This window comes from Balaenoptera musculus, chromosome 12, assembly GCF_009873245.2.
Source record: "Balaenoptera musculus isolate JJ_BM4_2016_0621 chromosome 12, mBalMus1.pri.v3, whole genome shotgun sequence".
NCBI classification, from domain to species: Eukaryota; Metazoa; Chordata; class Mammalia; order Artiodactyla; family Balaenopteridae; genus Balaenoptera; species Balaenoptera musculus.
In genome coordinates, this window is record NC_045796.1 from 68,313,662 (window position 1) to 68,332,544 (window position 18,883).

Here is an 18,883-nt window from a genome sequence, read left to right on the forward strand (position 1 = left end):
GGAGTTATCTTGGAGTTGCCCCTATAATATTTTTCCTTTCATCTCCTAGCCATGTATGCAATAAGGATGCTTAATACATTTACCTTGATATTTTAGAGCCTTCTTCCTTGGCTCTTTGTTCTTCTTACTGTTTTTTTTTTTTTTCTCAAACTTCTATAAACTCACATCCCCTAGACCCATATGTCTAGTCCATACTTTTCTTGAAAAATCTCTACTTGGATGTTCCTTAGCAGGTACAGGTTCAGGATGTTCAAAGTGAACCTTATCTGCTCTTTCCTGCAACAGCCTTTCCTGCCACACAGTTACCAAGCCAGAACTTTGATGTGTCTCCTTCCTCTAGTCCCCCATTCACTTAGTCTGATATTGCTTAGTACTTTTTCCTTATCTCTTATTCTGTTCCCTCCTAGCCCACTGCCTTAGCACAGGCCTTCTTATTTTTATCTATCTGTCTGTCTATCTAATCTATCCTGCCATCTTACCTTTGTTACCTGAATGGTGTCCTTTTTCCGCTTCTTTCCCTCCAGACTGGCTCTCTTTCAGTTTATCTTCCATATTGTTGCACAGTTCATTCTCTAAAATAAAAAATAGGTTTTTCTCCAGACTAAAATCCTCTCAACAACTTCATGAAAAAAATTCAAACTCCTTAGCTCAGCACAGAAGGCCTTTTATCATTTATCTCTAAGCCTAGTATTTTTCCACTACTTCATATGCACGTTCTGCCCTAACCATAAGAGTCCTCTCATGCCATGCTCTTAGGCATATACATTTTTATCCATTTGAATATTTTTGCCTAGAGTAAATGTGCCACTGCTCTCCCAACAAACCAGGCTGATTCCTCTTCATACTTTCAGACTCAGTGAATGTCATTACCTCTAGAATGGCTTCACTGCCCTGCTTCTAAGCTGCTCCACACTGATCTACAGCCACCCTCTGTCTTCACGTATCGTTTTGTACACCCCGTGGGGGTCACACCGATCATGCTGTATGGTAGTTTGCATGGCTGTCTCCCGTCAGACTCTAGGCTGTAAAGCCTCAGTCATGTCTGGATTTCTCCTGTCTTGCTTGATTCTGGTCCATAGTAGGCACTCAGTGAATGCTGAATGAATAAGTTGCTCTGCTGGAGTGTAGGTGGCTCCAGTATTCCCGCCTGGCATTTGACCCCAGTTCATGCTGTGAGAAGTAGGGTTTCCTTTAAGGACGTGTTCATCATTTGGCGAGAGGGTTTTTTTGCTTTCTTGTTTGTTACTTCTGTCTTAATAGCTTTATCACTGGGGTTTTGTGATTTAGGTTTCCGTGCTGATCCCTCTCTTGGAGAATGGAGAGCTCTTGATTCCTGGCCAAGGTGACTGTCTGAAAGTGGCTCCTGGATTTCAGTTCTTTGCAACCAGGAGGTATGTCCCATTAACCCTTCTATTCCCACGATGGAGCCTCTTCCTAAGTCCACATGCTAGAGCGCTGAGTACAAAAGTCTTGGAATAGAGTTCTCTGGGCCCATTTTAAGCAAGGTTAGTTAGCAGTGATGACAGATTCAACATTCTTATTCCTGACTTCTTTTTTTTAATTAATTAATTTAATTTATTTTTGGCTGTGTTGGGTATTCATTCCTGCACGCAGGCTTTCTCTAGTTGGAGTGAGCGGGGGCTACTCTTTGTTGCAGTGCGCAGCTTCTTACTGTGGTGGCTTCTCTTGTTGTGGAGCATGGGCTCTAGGCACACGGGCTTCAGCAGTTGCAGCTCGCAGGCTCAATAGTTGTGGCTTGTGGGCTCTAGAGCGCAGGTTCAGTAGTTGTGACACACGGGCTTAGTTGCTCCACGGCATGTGGGATCTTCCTGGACCAGGGATCGAACCCGTGTCCCCTGCATTGGCAGGCGGATTCTCAACCACTGCGCCACCAGGGAAGCCCCTTCCTGACTATTTTTAACGGAGATAATTAATTTAGAAAGTAAAAGTGGTTCTTTTTTCCCCCACTTAAAAATAAGTAACCAGTCTTAAAAAACTTTGTCTTGTTTTCATGCTTTCAAACATAATCAGAGATGAGACTGTTTTCAGATAGCCCTGGGTTTGGGTCCTGACACTGGCACTTTGTACCTGTGTGTACCTTGCTTGACTGATCGTGATGGGGCCAATAACACCTGCTTTACAACTTGGTGTAAGTTATGAAGGTTAGGTGAAGTGAGTAAAGACCTGTCACATAGTGAGTGCCCAGCCATGATGGTGGTGATGATGAAGCCATGTAGACTTCAGGCATTTAAAAAAATTAATTGAATATAAGCATCAACAAAGGAATAAAACCTAAGCAAACTTAGTATATGTCCCTATCTACTTTTTAAAATAACGTGAAGGCAGTGGTTTATTTCCTACTACTTGTCTATAACTGTACAGCTTCTCTTTGGTCTTAAAATGCCCAAGAGTGAAAATAATGCCACATTGTATTTAGTGATTATATTACTGTTTACTGTACCTCTGTGAACATTCACTTCCAGATGGAATGCAGAGCTAACAGTTCTAAGGAAGACCTTGCTAGGCCCTGTTAGTTTTAATAGACCCTGATTTTATTCACAGCGATGGTGAAGTTCTTTCCTGCTAGATGCATTTCCCAGAAGGTCCTGGGACATCATAGAAGTATGCCACACAAACTTGAGTTCAGTTCTTGGCTTTGCCATTGTAGTCATAGTTGAGTGAGCGAGGGACATTACTCTCCTTCTCTTCCTTACAGTTCTTCCTTACAGTTAGAAGAAAAGAAGGGCATCATCCCCTCAGGGCAGTTGTTGTGAAGATTAAATTACATGGCTTAGGTGTAAGCCCATGGCTTGCCCAGAGTATGTGTTTAATGAATAGTCCTTCTCTTCTGGGCATTTTAAATAATTTTAGGTACTGTCACTTTTGGTAATAAGCAGTGAACTTATTTTTAGTGCTATCGGTCTTGGATTAGGTTTTCTTTTTCCTGAAGTTATGTCTTAAGGAAAAGAAACATGTTGTTGAGTTCAAAACGCCTAATAGGATCATTTGCAGTGATGTGAAAATAACTTGGTTAAAGCCCTATTACTCCCCCTAGGAAGATAGTCACACCTGGCTTGGTGTGGCAGCCTTTCATTGTCATCCTCCCTATAAGCCCAACATAGTGCTGTCTGGCACCAGAAGGAACTGTGAGTTTTACTCAGATGTGAGATAACGTCTAGCAAGGGATAACCAGGGGCATAATTCAAGATTAAAATTGGGAATTTTGTGTGACTCTGTTTTTCATTCTGAAATACAGACTCTTGAGCTGTGGAGGAAATTGGTATCGACCGCTAAATAGTCATGCTACTCTGCTAGACAAATACTGGACCAAAATTTACCTGGATAACATGGATAAGACAGAACTGAATGAGGTATGACGTTATTTGAAAGTATCAATGCTTTTCTTTCTTACTCTTCATTATTAAAAGTGTCAGACTTAACATGTAAACAGAGGAAATAGCCCAATGAGTCACCAAAATACTCGTCACTCTAAATTTAACAGTTAATATGCTGACATTTTACTGTATTAATTTCATCTAGTAGTTTTTATTTGCTAATATATTTGAAAGCAAACCTCATAGCATTTCACCCTTAAATACTTTCATGCATCTCTAAGGGCATTTCCATATATAACCGCAATGATTATTATACCCAATAAAATGAATAGTGATTCGTCAGTAGCACTTAATTCTCAGACCATGTTTAAGTTTCTCCAGTTGTCCCCAGAGGATCTTTTTTATACTAAGTTGTTTCGTAACTAACATCTTTCACACTTAACAACTTCATGTACATTTTGATCTGGGTATTAATGAAAATTGAGATGACTTATTTTAAAGGTTTTATACATCGATGTACTTTGTAGTATCTCTGGTTCTCCGTGATCACTAAGAGGTGCGCCTCACTTTACCCTGTCAACCTCCTGTCTCCCCGTGGGTCTACCTCCTCACTTGGGAAGCGTCCCGACTTCCAACGTTTCATCTTGGAGAGCAGCAAATAAAGCATTGTCAGTGATCAGTCAGTCATGGCAGGGATGCTTTCCTCTTTCTTGGTATAAGTTTTTGGATAAATAAGTGGCACCAGACAACCTTTTCAAATATTTTATCTAGCATTTAGGTATTTACTAGCAGAGGGGTTTTCAGAGTTTACCGATTACTGGGTAAACCTTGATAGTATAATCTCTAAGAAGCCTTGCCTTGATGGTGTGATTTTATAACTCTACAGCCTGTTTTACACTTGTGAGTTTCTCATCTCACTCTAGTTCCCAGTTGTGTATTTGTGTGTCCTGTATGTCTTTCTTTTCCCCTCTTGCCGCCCTCAACTATAAGCTCCTCCAGTAACTTAACTCAGCTGTGGTGTCCCCAGCATCCACTCCGTGCCTGGCATTTTGTAAACGTTTGTTGTATTGCTCTGTCGTAATGCTCCTCTTTCTTTTGCTGTTGCAGACCTTTAAATGTTTTGTTTTCAGACTTAAATTGTGAGTCTTTTCCTTAAAGGAGAGGACTGAAGTTCACATTTAGGTGTAATTTATTGGGGATTGAGAGAATGAGGAGAATATTTGACAGCCACTCTGTTCTTACTGTCTTCTGTGCTTGGAGGATAGGCCAGAACTCCTCCTTCCACCCCTGCCTTGATCAGCAGTGGGTCACTCTGCTCACCGGAAGTGCCACGGGAGCACGCACCTCCTCGCTTCGGTGACCTAGGTCATATTTAGGTAGCTGACTTTGAGAAGCTCACTGGTTATTTTTAAGCTTCTGGGCTTACTAATCCTAATAACACTCTCCTAAATAAATGACTGGTAGCTAAAAACCTTGTGTGTATTACTTAGGAAACAAAATAATCTCCTATGCCGACCTCACAGGGAACACAAGGAACTGCATTTCTGTTGCTGCCAACCGCAGCCGTCTTATGCTTAGAAAGACTGGCTTTGACTTCTTGCTGAAATATCAAATTACACTTCGAAAAACAAGCTCTTTACATAATGCTAGTCTCATACCTAGTAAGTGCCGGGAACTTACCCCTAGCAGTTTCTCACACCTTGTCTCCCCCATACACCTTGACTGTGCCCTGATGCCTCACGTGCTGGCACCAGAGATGGCCTGCTTTCTCTGCCGGCAGTCCCCTCTCACAGTCACCAGCGACCTCTGCCAGGTGCCTCTCCTGCTCTGTGAAACCTTCCCGGGTCTCCCAAGCAGGGCCGACCATGCTGTCCTTTGGGCTGAAAGCTTGCTTTTGCTTTCATATCTGCTGCTTATATTAGGGGGAGTTTTCTCGAGGACGGGTTCCATTCCTTATTTTGTTTTGTTTCTCTGTCCCTGGAATAGTGCCTGCTACAAAGTAGGTACTTAATAAATGCTTATTAAAGGAATGAATCTCCAAAATACATATCAAATTGATAACCATATCATGTTAGATTAGTTTATTATGTGATACTGTGTTCAAATTTTGACATTCATGTTAATAACAAAAGATGTTTTTTGACTAAGGTAGAAAATGACTAATTGGTTGGTACATATAAATCTCTATTCAGAACTTTTTTCCAAATAACTGAGCCCTTACTAAAGTGTTAAACCTAACAGAAATTTTTTTCAAGTAAAAACAGCTTTTTTTTTCACCTTGGTCATAAATATACATGCTCGTATGATGGAATTACTACTCAGCAATAAAATAGAATGAACTACTGATACATACAGTAATGTCTGGACGAATTTCAAAAACGTTTTGCTGAGTAAGAGAAACCGAACTACACACTACATTCCGTATGATTCCGTGTATATGATAGATTTGAAGGCAAAACTGTAGAGATCTGAATCAGGTGCAGGATTCCAGGGACGGGGATGTGGAGGAAGGGAGTGATGACAAAAGGGAACTTTTTGTTTTAGGGGTGATGGAAATAAGTCTATATTTTGTTTATGGTAGCCAGGGTCCACAAATATATGGGCAATTTTGAAAATGTTCCCTCCGTACACAAAAAATGTATATTCTGTATTTGAAAGATCCACATGTGTATCCATTAAATTGAATTTGTTGATTTTATTAGTCTCTTTTTCTGTCCTTAATTTTCAATACATCTGAAATATGTTTTCAATAATATTTGTTGTAAAGTCCTCCAGTTAAAAAAAAAAGTATGAAGAAATAAAAATCTATGAGATCTACCACTTGATGACACCGGTAAAAGATCTTAGTGGGCCTTACAACTTTAATATATACAAAATATGTTAATATTTCATATATAAATTGGAATCGTGGTATACTTCTCAATTTAAATGTATTAGGGTGTAATATTTCTAATATATACATGATATTTTTCTTCCTTCTCAAGTAGACTTGACTTAGCAAATCCATATCATAAAAGCGTTGAACCAATATTATGGGCGCCAAGTATTATACTGCACAAAATTCTTAATAGTTATCAAAGTGAATTGGACTAGATCTTTTTCTCGTTAAATTCTGTTGTCTGATAAAAACTACTTTTTATCAGGACTTAACACTAGCCCCTTTTACTGTGATTTGCTTTAAAAAACTTTCCTTTTCCCATTAACTGCTTCTTATTTGCTTTTGTCTGAGAAATGACTTAATGACTGTACTAGCATTGTGTTTAAAAAATTAGAGTACATATTACTTGAAGGATCCTTCAACGAGTAAGTGCCTGGGACTTGGATGCCTATGTTGCTTGAGACCCCTTTCCCATCTAGCTTCTACACCCTAAGCTGTGAGATAGGTGGTGAGATTGCCAGATAACTGAGTTCTGGGCAGGAAAAAGTCATGGTCTTTGAGGGATTGGAGGTATGGGTGAGGGTGGAAGTTGTTATACTTGGTAAAGATGACAGATTTCTTAGAAAAATTCATTTTTGGTTGACTAGTGTCAGCAGCAGTTTATGTGTGCTTTTAAAAATCACTCTGTCTGCTGCTAAATTTTCTTTCCTTTTTTTTCTCCCTCTGTCAGGTTCTGCAAAATAGATACCCCAGCTTATCGGTAGCAACCGATCACCTGCTTGACATTTACATCCAGCTTACTGGAGAGAAACATCACCCTCTGAGTGATAGTTCCGTTGGAGGGGAACAGGCACCCGAGGAAGTTTCAGAAGCCAGATGGGAACACAAAAGACTAAGCCTTGAAGGGAGAGAATTGTCTCTCAGGTACTGGGCTAAACACTTTTGAGTCGGTATTTTAAAAACTGCTTCCCTCAGAAGTTCTTAGCAGCTAGAACTGAATGGTTACAAGAAGTCAGGTTTTGAAATGAGACGTTTGGGCTGCTTCATAGTGTTCAGTCCCTTTTTGAGATCTATAGTTACTGAATGGGAAGGCTTATGAAGGTAACATTATGTTAACTTTAACAAATAACTTTTTTCTTCCAGTTTTGTTGAGATGTAATTGACACAGAGCACTGTATAAGTTTGTGGCATATAGCATAATGATTACATACGTCATGAAATGATCACTGCAGTAAGTTCAGTGAGCGTCCATCATCTCATAGGTACAAAATTAAAGAAACAGTAAAAAAAAAAATTTTTTTTTCTTGTGATGAGAACTCTTAACAACTTTTCATATATAACATACAGCAGCGTTAATTGTACTTATCATGTTGTACGTTATATCCCTAGGACTTACTTATAACTGGAAGTTTAGCAAATAACTTTAAAAGCCAAAGTTGGGAATAGTTACTGACATAGCTCTTTCACTGGATGTCCTTTTGTGACACTTGGGGTCTTAAATAAAAGACTCTTGGGTTTTGCTCTGTATAGTGAGTTCCATGCCTTTGCGCTTCGTTCGCAGTGGTTGACTTGCCCTTTGAGAAATGAGAATTAGGTGTGGGCAACTCCCCTCAGTTTGCTCTGAGAATTAATTGCTCCCTGTCTCCTGCTACCTTGTCTGGCATGGATGGGGAGAAGTGAGTTCTAGGTCACTTCCTGGTAGGATAGGGACTGGGACCACTCATTCTTTTTCCTGCCACTGTTTATCTTCAGTTGCCAGAAAAAGAGGAGCGTCTTTGTTGTCAGGTGTTCCCAGACCTAAGTAAGCTCTGATGCCTTTGATGTCTTTGGCCTATGGTCTTTTATTTCTTGCCCCCTGCCCCCCTTTTTTTTAAAGGGATCTACTGAATTGGTGTAATAGGATTGCCCACAGCTTTGACAGTCTGTCTTCATCAGCATCATTAAATATTTTTCAAGAGGTAAGATACAGTCTTCCTGCTTGTTTCTCTGTGCTCTTTAAGGCTGTTGATTTCCACTGTTATTTTCTGTGTCTTGACTGCTATCAAAAAGTTCTTCTTTTGTGTAGGTACCGTTTATTATCCTTAGCTAGTTAAAACTGAACTAATGTTGCCTTAAAACTAATTGGGCATAATAAATGTTTTGTGGTTTTTGAAACAGGTTACTACTAATTTCAAATAAGTATAGTATGAATTAGAGTAAAACGGATACAGTACTGAAATTAAAGCTTAAATGAAAAGAAAGTCTCCCAGGTGATAATACTGTTATAAAATGTAAAGTGTTTCTAAGATCTTTAGTATTTATTTCTATATGTAATTTCTTAGTCTATTTGATAGATTTATATTTGTCTTATCCCACCACTAGCCTCAGTAGGGCCTTTTTAGCTTTTGTCCAGAGAGATTTATGTCAGGTTTGTAAAGTACATCCTTGTGTGCTGGACGTGGGGACAAAATGTGTTGCGTGAGAGGGAAGCCCTATTGAACTGTAGCTCTGCCACATTCAGTAGAACAGAGAGAGATTTATTCCCGCCTGCTTAAGAATAAAGTGATGCTGCCTGAAGATCTCTGGGCTGTTAAAACATTAACCCATTTTGACTATAAAGTGTTCTGGTTTCTGTCAGCTAGGACTGAGGAGAGAATAGTGACCCATTTTGGTTAGCAGTTTCTCTCTGTGCTTGGTTAACTTACTTTGAGTAGAAAGAACCCACATTTGGAGCACACACTTAAGCCGGCTGAACTCTGAAGTGCTGTGTGCCAGTCCTTTAATCCTCTTCTCTCCATTGAAATTTCCTTTCCATTCTCCTACATTTCTCATATTTCTTACAGGTAACCTTGTTTTGTACTTTTCTTTATTTTATTTTATTTCTAAAAATTTATTTTATTTATTTATTTTTGGCTGCATTGGGTCTTTGTTGCTGTGCACGGGCTTTCTCTAGTTGTGGTGAACAGGGGCTGCTCTTCGTTGCGGTGCGTGGGCTTCTCATTGCGGTGGCTTCTCTTGTTGCAGAGCACGGGCTCTAGGCGCCCGGGCTTCAGGAGTTGTGGCTCGCGGGCTCTGGAACGCAGGCTCAGTAGTCGTGGCGTGCGGGGTTAATTGCTCCACGGCATGTGGGATCTTCCTGGACCAGGAATCGATCACGTGTCCCCTGCGTTGGCAGGCGGATTCTCAACCACTGCGCCACCAGGGAAGCCCCCCCAGTACTGTTAATACCCTGATGTATCTCCTTCCACATCCTTTTCTATGCGAATGGGATTAAGAACTTTTTTACTGTATCAGAACCTTCCCCCCCACCCCACACATACCCTTGAAGAGATCAGGCCAGTTGTTTTACAGAATGTTTCACCTTCTGGCTTTATCTGGTTGCTTCTTCACTGCTTTGACACCAACTGGTGTCCTGCAATTCAGTTCAGTTTTGATACTGACTACCTGGAGTTAGTGTAGACCCCACAGGTTCAACGGCTCAGTCCTCCTCAAGGCTGCCCCACTTTAGACTCTAGCCGCAAGTCTCAGACGCCCACCCACACTTAGGACCTATCAGCTGTAAATTCAGGGGTTCCCACAACCTCCTCAGGTACAGTAATCACCTCACAGAACTCATTGGAAGCTCTGTGCTCACCATACAGGTCACAGTTTTTTGCTTTTTGTTTTTTGGTTTTTTTTGGCTGTGTTGGGTCTTCGTTTCTGTGCGAGGGCTTTCTCTAGTTGCGGCAAGTGGGGGCCACTCTTCATCGCAGTGCACGGGCCTCTCACTATCACGGCCTCTCTTGTTGCGGAACACAGGCTCCAGACGCGCAGGCTCAGTAATTGTGGCTCACGGGCCTAGTTGCTCCGCGGCATGTGGGATCTTCCCAGACCAGGACTCGAACCCGTGTCCCCTACATTGGCAGGCAGATTCTCAACCACTGCGCCACCAGGGAAGCCCCAGGTCACAGTTTTATTATAAAAAATATAACTCAAGAAGTCAAATGGAAGAGACACATAGGGCAAGGTTTCAGGAGTCTGAGCACAGGCACTCCTGTGGAGTCAGGGTGTGCCATCTTCCTGGTACATCACTTTGTCACCAACCAGAAGCTCTCTAAGCTTTGGATGTCCAGTGTTTATTGGGGTATTATTCTGACATTGGCTATTCGATTGAACTCGGTCTCCATCCCCTCCCCTCCTCCAGAGGTTGGAGATGGAGCTGGAAGTTTCAACCCTTGGTCTTTCTGGCCTGGCCAGTTCCTCTCTTAAATTATCTAAGGGCCCATCAAGAGTTACCTTGCTTAGCATAATAAACCTGGTAAGGTCCATAAGGGCTCTAGTAAATAACAAAAGACACTCCTTACTCCTGGTAATTCCAAGAATTTTTGAAGCTCTGTGTAAGGAATTAGGGACAAAACTAGATACATTCTTTTTTAAATGCTTACATGAAGCTTATTGATATATTACACTTGGTGGCAGTAGCACCAGATATATTCTTTGTTTTGCCATACTCGTGTACTCGTGTCCTTTCCCTTGTCATTTTATCTGTCTTTCTTGTAAATAGAAGTTTAACAAAATGCTTGATGTATGCAAAGTCAGCTTTTGGGGGGGTAGAATCCACTTGGTGGTGATACATGCTTTATATTTCATTGCAGCAGAAGACATGTATCTTGTTGGCCTATCAGTAGTTGCTAAGGTTAAGCACTGGGTTAGGGGAATGACAGTGTAATCCCTTTATTGCACACCAGGAGTCTCCCTTTACATCTAGAAAGTAATCTTTTCATGTTACCTCCACTGTCTGGAAGTCGTTTCCCCCCACAGAACCCTATACGCAAGGATTAATGCTAATTGATATTATTACCTGAATTTTGGATTTGCAAACTGAGGCGTTTGTGTGTGTTTTCCTAATTAACCGGTTTTTTGATAGTAAAGCCTTCACATTTTTTGGTGTCCTGTCTCTGTTATGGTAAGGTTCTTTGAGTCTAGGGTTGGTACTTTATTTGTATTCTCCTTAGTCTTACTTGCAGAAAAGTTCTGCTGGATTTTACGTTCCTCCCTTTTGTGGCCTGGATAGTGATGCTCTGTTATTAATGTATTGTTTTAAAAATCAGTTGGCATTTACCTTGGTTATTTTAATAGGCTCTGGACTGTTTCACAGCAATGCTTTCTAAGCAGACAAGCAAACTGAAAATGGCAGAAGTCATTGGAAGCAAATTGAACATTTCCAAGAGAAAGGTATGTAATGCTGTTTTTACTTCCCTCTTGAAAGGAAGCTGGGATATTTAGCTTAATTGCTGATCTCTGGTCCTTACCTGGAACAGCTTTTGCAAATAACAGCCTCCTCTGTCAGAGTTGGTAGTTTCATTGCTGCCTCTCATGGGCATAAAGCTCACTGTCTCCTGGATAAGTAGTTCTCCCTGTGAGCTGCCTTGCATCCTTTTTCACACGCACGCCTTTTTCTCCAGTGCTTAAGGAGCATGTTATTCTGTAGGTTGTGGACTCAGGACTGGAACCATGTCGTAGTAACACCTTTGTCTGTAGTTCTGTGCACAATTAGATTTTTTCCAACTTTTTTTTTTTTTTTTACTTATTTATTTTTGGCTGCGTTGGGTCTTCGTTGCTGCGTGCAGCCTTTCTAGTTGCGGCGAGAGGGGGCTACTCTTCGTTGCGGTGCGTGGGCTTCTCATTGCGGTGGCTTTTCTTGCTGTGGAGCACGGGCTCTAGGGTGTGCGGGCTTCAGTAGTTGTGGCGCGCGGGCTTCAGTAGTTGTGGCTCACGGGCTCTAGAGCACAGGCTCAGTAGTTGTGGCGCATGGGCTCAGTAGTTGTGGCACACGGGCTTAGTTGCTCCGCGGCATGTGGGATCTTCCTGGACCAGGGCTCGAACCCGTGTCCCCTGCATTGGGAGGCAGATTCTTAACCACTACGCCACCAGGGAAGTCCCTTTCCAACTTTTTATGGTTAATATCTTCAAACATCAAAAAAGTTGAAAAGTATTAGTGAACACCTGTATACCCACTACTTAGGTTCACTGCTGATACTGTTAATATTTGCCTTTCCTGTTTTATATCAAAATATGTACTTCTGGAGGAGAGAGCCTTTCGGCAATGGTGTTGGTAGCAGGAGAAATGTCTGGGGTTCATCTTGAGGCAGATATTTGGCGTTCCCAAATGAATGATGACTCAAAAAAGCCTTAGTCAGGAACCGAGATGGTTAGAGGTGTTCCTTAGGTGTATGAAACTATCGGGATGGTTTTGGCTGCAGGTAACAGAGCACCTACTAAAAGGAGCTGAAGTAATAAGTATGTTAATTATAGTAGACAAGAGAAATGAGACTACCATGACTGGCTTAGGTTGATCAATATTCAGCCCCTTTGGTTGAAGAGGGGTTTACCTTCCGTGGGCAATTTGCCCCTTTTACTCCTGCCCCAAACCCTGAGTGAAATCTGGGTTCTTTGGGTTAGTGATGAGGATAAGGCTGATGGGTACGTGTCCTGAGCCTCTGTCACAGCTTCTCTTTCTGCTTTGGCTGTCGTCAGATGTATCATGGTTTATTCAAGTGACTGTTTCCTGCATTATGTTAGAAATTTAAAGCAGAGGAAAGCATAGAGGAAGAAAAATTACTTTGGTTTTTTTCATATCTTTTAGGAGTAAAACTTTCTGTTCACTGTGTTCACTTCATATAGGTAGATAGAGGCTCATTTGAATGAATAAAAAGTACTATTACAGGGAAACATTCATGATCAGTGTTTTTAAAAACATATTAGAAACTTGGAGAATTTTTTAAAATATAATTAAAAGCTAACTTACCTATCTTGGAAGCCCAAAAATGCCTCTTAGTAGAGGGCATGTTAGAGGAGCACAGTAAGCCTCACGGATGAGAAGTATTTGAAGAGCATGCAGAATTTTACTCAGGTAAAATCTTTCCCCTCCCATAGGCTGAATTCTTCTGTCAACTTTATAAACCAGAAATTGCAATCAACGAGCTAGATGTGCAAGTGGGTCGAGTGCGGCTTCTACGGAAACAAAGTGAGGCTGTCCACATACAGAGGTAAACAGGGTTCCAAACTGATCTGAGCACTGTGGGGTCGTTGGGAAATTGATAGAAGGAACGTGTGGTCCAGCCCCTTATCTTTGAGTAAAACATGTCAGAACTGTGATCTCTCCAGTGTACTAGACAGTAAGGAGCAGTGATTTCCCAAAATGTGTTCTGTGAAGCTAGATGTTAATAGGTGGAGGAGGTGATGAGGGTCATTAGAGACTTGGGACTAGCAAAGGTGTATCTTTGATTTTATTCATTGTAGTGTATTTAGTGAAGTAAGCATCACCTAGAGGTCAGGCTTGGTCCTAACATTAGTCTATTAATCCCTTGAGGGCTGGAATTGTATACGTTTCTGAGATTTATTAAAGTTATTTATTAAATATTTGCTATATGCCTAACGTTGTGCTGAGTGCCTTTTTGCATGTTTTCTCATGTAGTGGTTATAGTAAGCCTATGAATTAATGTGTGTGTTAGTGTCCTTAGGGCTCTCCTAACAAATTACCATAAACTTGATGGCCTAAAACAGCAGGCATTTATTCTCAGTTCTGAAGGCTGGAAGGCTGAAACCAAGGTGTTGGCGGGGCCACACTACCTCTGAAGACTCTTGCCTCTTCCTGGCTTCTGCTGGCTCCCAGCAATCTTTGGTGTTCCTTGCCTTGTAGCTCCATCAGTCCAATCTCTGATGCCATTGTCATATGGTCTTCTTCCCTGTGTGTATTTCTTTGTGCCTCTAAATTTCTCTTTCTTTATAAGGACACCAGCCATTGGATTTAAGACTAACCCTTAAATCCAGTATGATACGATTTTAATCTTATTATACCTGTAAAGAGCTTTTTTCCAAATAAAGTCACATTCACAGGTTCTCAGTAGACATGAATTTTGGGGAACATAATTCAACCCACTACAGCTAGTAACTATTGTTATCCAGATTTTACAAGTTAGGAAACCGAGGCTAAGAGAGGTTAAGTAGTTTGCGCAAGATGACATAGGTAGTACAGATGTTTTATCATGTTGGTGTTTTGAATTTCCAGAGCCTAGTGAAGTAGCAGTTATGTAAATGCTGCACGTATGTAGAATGAATGAATTCTGCAGTTCATATGTTGTAAGGACATCTGTTATAGCAGCGGTCCCCAACCTTTTTGGCACCAGGGACTGGTTTCGGGGAAGACACTTTTTCCACGAATGGGGTTGGCGGGGGGTAGTTTCGGGATGATTCAAGCACATTACATTTATTGTGTACTTTATTTCTATTATTATTACATTGTAATTTATAATGAAATAATTAATACAACTCACCATAATGCAGAATCAGTGGGAACCCTGACCTTGTTTTCCTGCAACTAGATGGTCCCATCTGGGGGCGATGGGAGACAGTGACACCCGAAGTGTGTTGCTTATGTCCAGTCTAGTCCGTAAGGTGCAGTTTAATTGTCACTTGCCACTCACTGATAGGGTTTTGATATGAGTCTGCACGCAGTCGATTTATTATGGTCTCTGTGCAGTCAAACCTCTCTGCTAACGATGATCTGTATTTGCAGCCGCTCCCCAGCGCTAGCATCACCGCCTCAGCTCCACCTCAGATCATCGGGCATTAGATTCTCATAAAGAGCGTGCAGCCTAGATACGTTGCATGCAGTTTACAGTAGGGTTCACCACACTCCTATGAGAATCTAATGCTGCTGCTGACTTGACAGGAAGTGGAGCCCAGGCGGTAATGTGAGCGATGGGGAGCAGCTGTAAATACAAATGAAGCTTTGCTCGCCCACCATTCACCTCCTGCTGTGTGGCCCGGTTCCTAACAGGCCACGGATAGGTACCGGTTCATGGCCCAGGGGTTGGGGACCACTGTGTTGTAACATGAAGACCGTCACTCTGAGTTGTCTCCTTCTTCTTGTTCGTTGAATCTGGGAAATCTGATTCCTCAAAATAACACAAAGAGAAGCTTGCAGCCTGTTCCTCCAACTGCTTATATACTTTCCCCTCCCCAGGGAGAAGCTCACCTTTGCTGCTACGAGGCCATCCTCTGTTCTTATTGAACAGCTCGCGGTGTGTGTTAGCAAAGGGGAGCCTGTGTTGCTGGTGGGAGAGACCGGGACCGGCAAAACCTCCACCGTCCAGTACTTGGCTCATATTACAGGTAGCTCCTAGAGGGGAAGCACTCTGCCCCCAGACAGCAAACATGTGACGCTGACTGCCTTTGTATTATTTTTTAAAATATTTATTTACTTATTTGGCTGTGCCAGGTCTTAGTTGCAGCATGTGGGATCTTTTTAGTTGTGGCATGTGGGATCTGTAGTTGTGGCATGCAAACTCTTAGTTGCAGCGCGTGGGATCTAGTTCCCTGACCAGGGATCGAACCCGGGCCCCCTGCATTGGAAGTGCGGATTCTTAGCCACTGGATCATCAGGGAAGTCCCCTGACTGCCTTTTTAAAAAATAAAAAGTCCAAAGAATATTGGAATTTAAGAAGTGCCACCACTCCACTTGCCCTGGAGATAAGCACTGGAAATTTTTATCTTGGAAATAATGTATTCTTTCCCCCTGGAAATAACCACTGTTAACAGATTGGTATTAACTTTTTTCAGTTCTAATCTGTGGTCTTCAAATACATACAGATTTGGTTTTGTTTTGAAACAAACGGGATCATTCTCTATGTATTACGTTTAGTTAATAAGCAAATTGGACATCTTTAAAAACAGAACTGCCTCATTCCTATTCTGATGGCTAAATAATATATCACACTGGATATTTATTTAGTTCTAATTCATAGACAAATATTTCACACTGGATATTTATTTAGTTCTAACTCATAGGCAGACATTGACTTACTGAAGGGTTTTTTGTTGTTGTTCAGTTACCTGATGCTGGAGCAGTGAATCTTCTTTTACATATCTCTCTGAGTTAGGTGAAAATTTTGAATAGTCAAGATTCCTGAAAGTAAAATGAGGGGGTCAGAGGAAATGCACATTTAAAGATTTGCCCTATGCCCTTGTCCACACATCCTTAAGGATCACACTGGATGTTGTCAGTCTTTACATTTTCAGAATAACCCTTTTGCCCTTTCTTTATTAAAGGCCACCGTTTGAGGGTTGTCAATATGAATCAGCAAAGTGACACTGCAGATTTGCTGGGAGGGTAAGTGCGATTTTAAATCTTTTTCTTGTTATTTTGTGTTCGCTGTTTGAGGTAAGAAATACTTCTTTTCTGTAAAGCTCAAAACTAGCCTTGGAAAAATGTTCAGAGAATTGCCCCCCTACACCCACCCTAGCAGGGTATTATTTATTAGAATTTATTAAGGAGCTCTTGAGTGTGTAGATGTTTCTTTTCATTTTAAAGAACACTTGAGGTTCTTGCTCTCAAGGATCCTGCTGGGAGGGGGAGGAAAACAAAAAGATAAGTATGTAATCAAGTAATGTTTGTGTGTGCAGTCATTTACCTGAAGCCTGTGTTCTAGACTCACACTGCCTTCAAGCTAGGCTCTCCTGCAGTTTGATTATCTATGAAACATTAAGTAGCCTCCACTTTGTTAAATGGGACTTGGCTCATGGCACTCCACTGTGGTCAGTAAAATGCCCTTCTTCCTTATTTGTGGTTTTGAATATGTTAGTTTCATGAACAATTTTAGTCTGTGCTGAAGGCTGTAAAAGCGATGGCTGCTATTGGCATACCTTATGTTGAACCCTAGTAGGGTCTGTCCCATTAACTCTAAGCAGTTGCTTACACAAACTCTTAAAGCCATAAGATAATAGAATTTATTGTTCTTTTTGCTCTTTGTGATATCTGCAAGAAAGCTCTTTATTTCCTCTTTTTTGAGGACCACATTATGCTGTGGCATTATTTTTACTATCACTCTTTCCTTGTCTCATATCCCTTCCTGCTCTGGATGGAGTGCTACTTTGGAATCCTGCTTCCTTTGGTGCTTCTCATTTTCTTACTGTCCCGACCTATTACTTCTGCTCTACACATGCCACTAATTATGTATTTTAAATTTATATTCTGTCTTCGAATCTGTTAGCTGAGGCTTACCTCTCTTACTCTAATTCTACTTTGACTTTATTTTTCCCCAGTGGTCTTTCTACCTTGTTTTCGTTTTACCTCTGTTCAGTTAATTGACACTTAATCTCCCCATTCCCTCATTGTGGTACTTGCAATGTGTTCTTAATAATATATGGAATTTGTTACTTAACTAGGCACGTCTATACTACTGTGTATTTCTCTCTATTCTGTATCTATCTGTGTCTTTAGTAATATCCTACTGTTAAGTATTCCTAACACAAATGGCATTAATCTTGTATTAATTGAACACACACTGGATCTGTCTCTTCTAAGAATTTGTAGTGTTATGTCAGCCGTTGCAAGTAGTTTTAAATGTAGCGAGTACACATTGTGCCTTGATGCAATTACTAATACAAAAAGGTTGAAATCAGAATTTGTTAACTGGAATTTTATTTTGGTGCCAACTTGGTGAAAAAAATATATATCCATTTGTCCTTGTTAGTAGGTTAGCATCAGTTATCAAAAGAAAACTTACATATGTTTCAATTTTTGTATAGTTGGAAGTATGCCTTGTTTTCTGTTCTTTTGTATTATTGGCAAGTGGTGTGTAAATCACATCTTTTAATATATATTATCGATGTATGAATGACTCCTTTGCTTAAGAACCCTGTGTATTCAATTGGAAGACCAAAAATGATTTTTAAAAGACAAGGGAAAAAGAAAAAAAGGAAAAAATAATAAAGGCAAGGGAGTAGAAAACAAAGGAGCAGGTAGGGAGGTGGGATAAAGAAGGGCTAATATTTCTATTTTGGGAATGTGTGGTTAGTTTCATCTAACTGTGAAACTAGTTCTGTGTTTTGTAACTTACATTAAACATATTTTGCATTTATCAAATACTATGCTTAAAATATAATAAAAGAAATTTATAGTCCTAATTAGTCTGGTTTGCAAAAATTCCTTTAGATTGATTTTTAAAAAAATTATAATTAAGGATAAATATATGTTATAAAAATAAAGCCTTCAAGGCCATTAGGCTCTTAAATTGCATTACTGCAAATTGCCTTCTGATCTTTGTTTGCATACGTACCCCCTTAATTTTTGATTAGTGTTAGTGTGGTATATCTTTTTCCCTCATTTAACTTTTAACTCAATTTTGTCATTCTATTTAAAGTAGGTTTCTGATAGCACATAGACCTTCAGATTACCTGTGAGTAGAGAAGTAAACCAAATTCTGACAGAGTTGGGGTAGAGAGAGCTTATGAGACTGTAGAAAAGAGTAGAAGATACAGAGGACTTAGATGAAGTAGGTAAAAATCATTCCAGAAAAGGAAAGTCTGCCATTAAATGGCAAAACACAGAACACAGGTTCACATCACTGGCTCTAGGGAATGGGATTGGGAGGGGTAGCCTCTGAGGGAGAAACAGATAAATAGAGAAGAGGAGGTATCCTTGGAGAAGTTAACAGTGAAGGAAAGAAAAAATGGGAGAAAAATTAAAGATCTCATAGAAATAGAAATAAAACGGCTAACCTGTGTCCTCCTCTAAGACACCCATGGAAACATCCATAAAGGAAACTGCACAGGAGATTGCAGGGCAGAAGTGCATGCTTTCAAACTCAGAATCCTGACCCCAAATGAAGTGAACCGTTTGCCTTTTCAGTTACTCAGCATGCACTGT

General features: G+C 40.7%; 1 protein-coding gene across 2 annotated transcripts in view; it reads left to right on the forward strand.

Moving 5' to 3' along the window:
- Nucleotides 1-18,883, forward strand: part of MDN1 (midasin AAA ATPase 1) — a 155,990-nt gene that overhangs the window by 25,720 nt on the left and 111,387 nt on the right. For both annotated transcript variants that reach the window (XM_036871713.1, XM_036871715.1), the window contains exons 8-15: nucleotides 1,288-1,391; nucleotides 3,257-3,371; nucleotides 6,944-7,137; nucleotides 8,090-8,171; nucleotides 11,311-11,406; nucleotides 13,108-13,220; nucleotides 15,200-15,348; nucleotides 16,285-16,345. In XM_036871713.1, coding sequence (XP_036727608.1) covers nucleotides 1,288-1,391; nucleotides 3,257-3,371; nucleotides 6,944-7,137; nucleotides 8,090-8,171; nucleotides 11,311-11,406; nucleotides 13,108-13,220; nucleotides 15,200-15,348; nucleotides 16,285-16,345 — 914 coding nt within the window. The remainder of the gene's footprint in view (nucleotides 1-1,287; nucleotides 1,392-3,256; nucleotides 3,372-6,943; nucleotides 7,138-8,089; nucleotides 8,172-11,310; nucleotides 11,407-13,107; nucleotides 13,221-15,199; nucleotides 15,349-16,284; nucleotides 16,346-18,883) is intronic.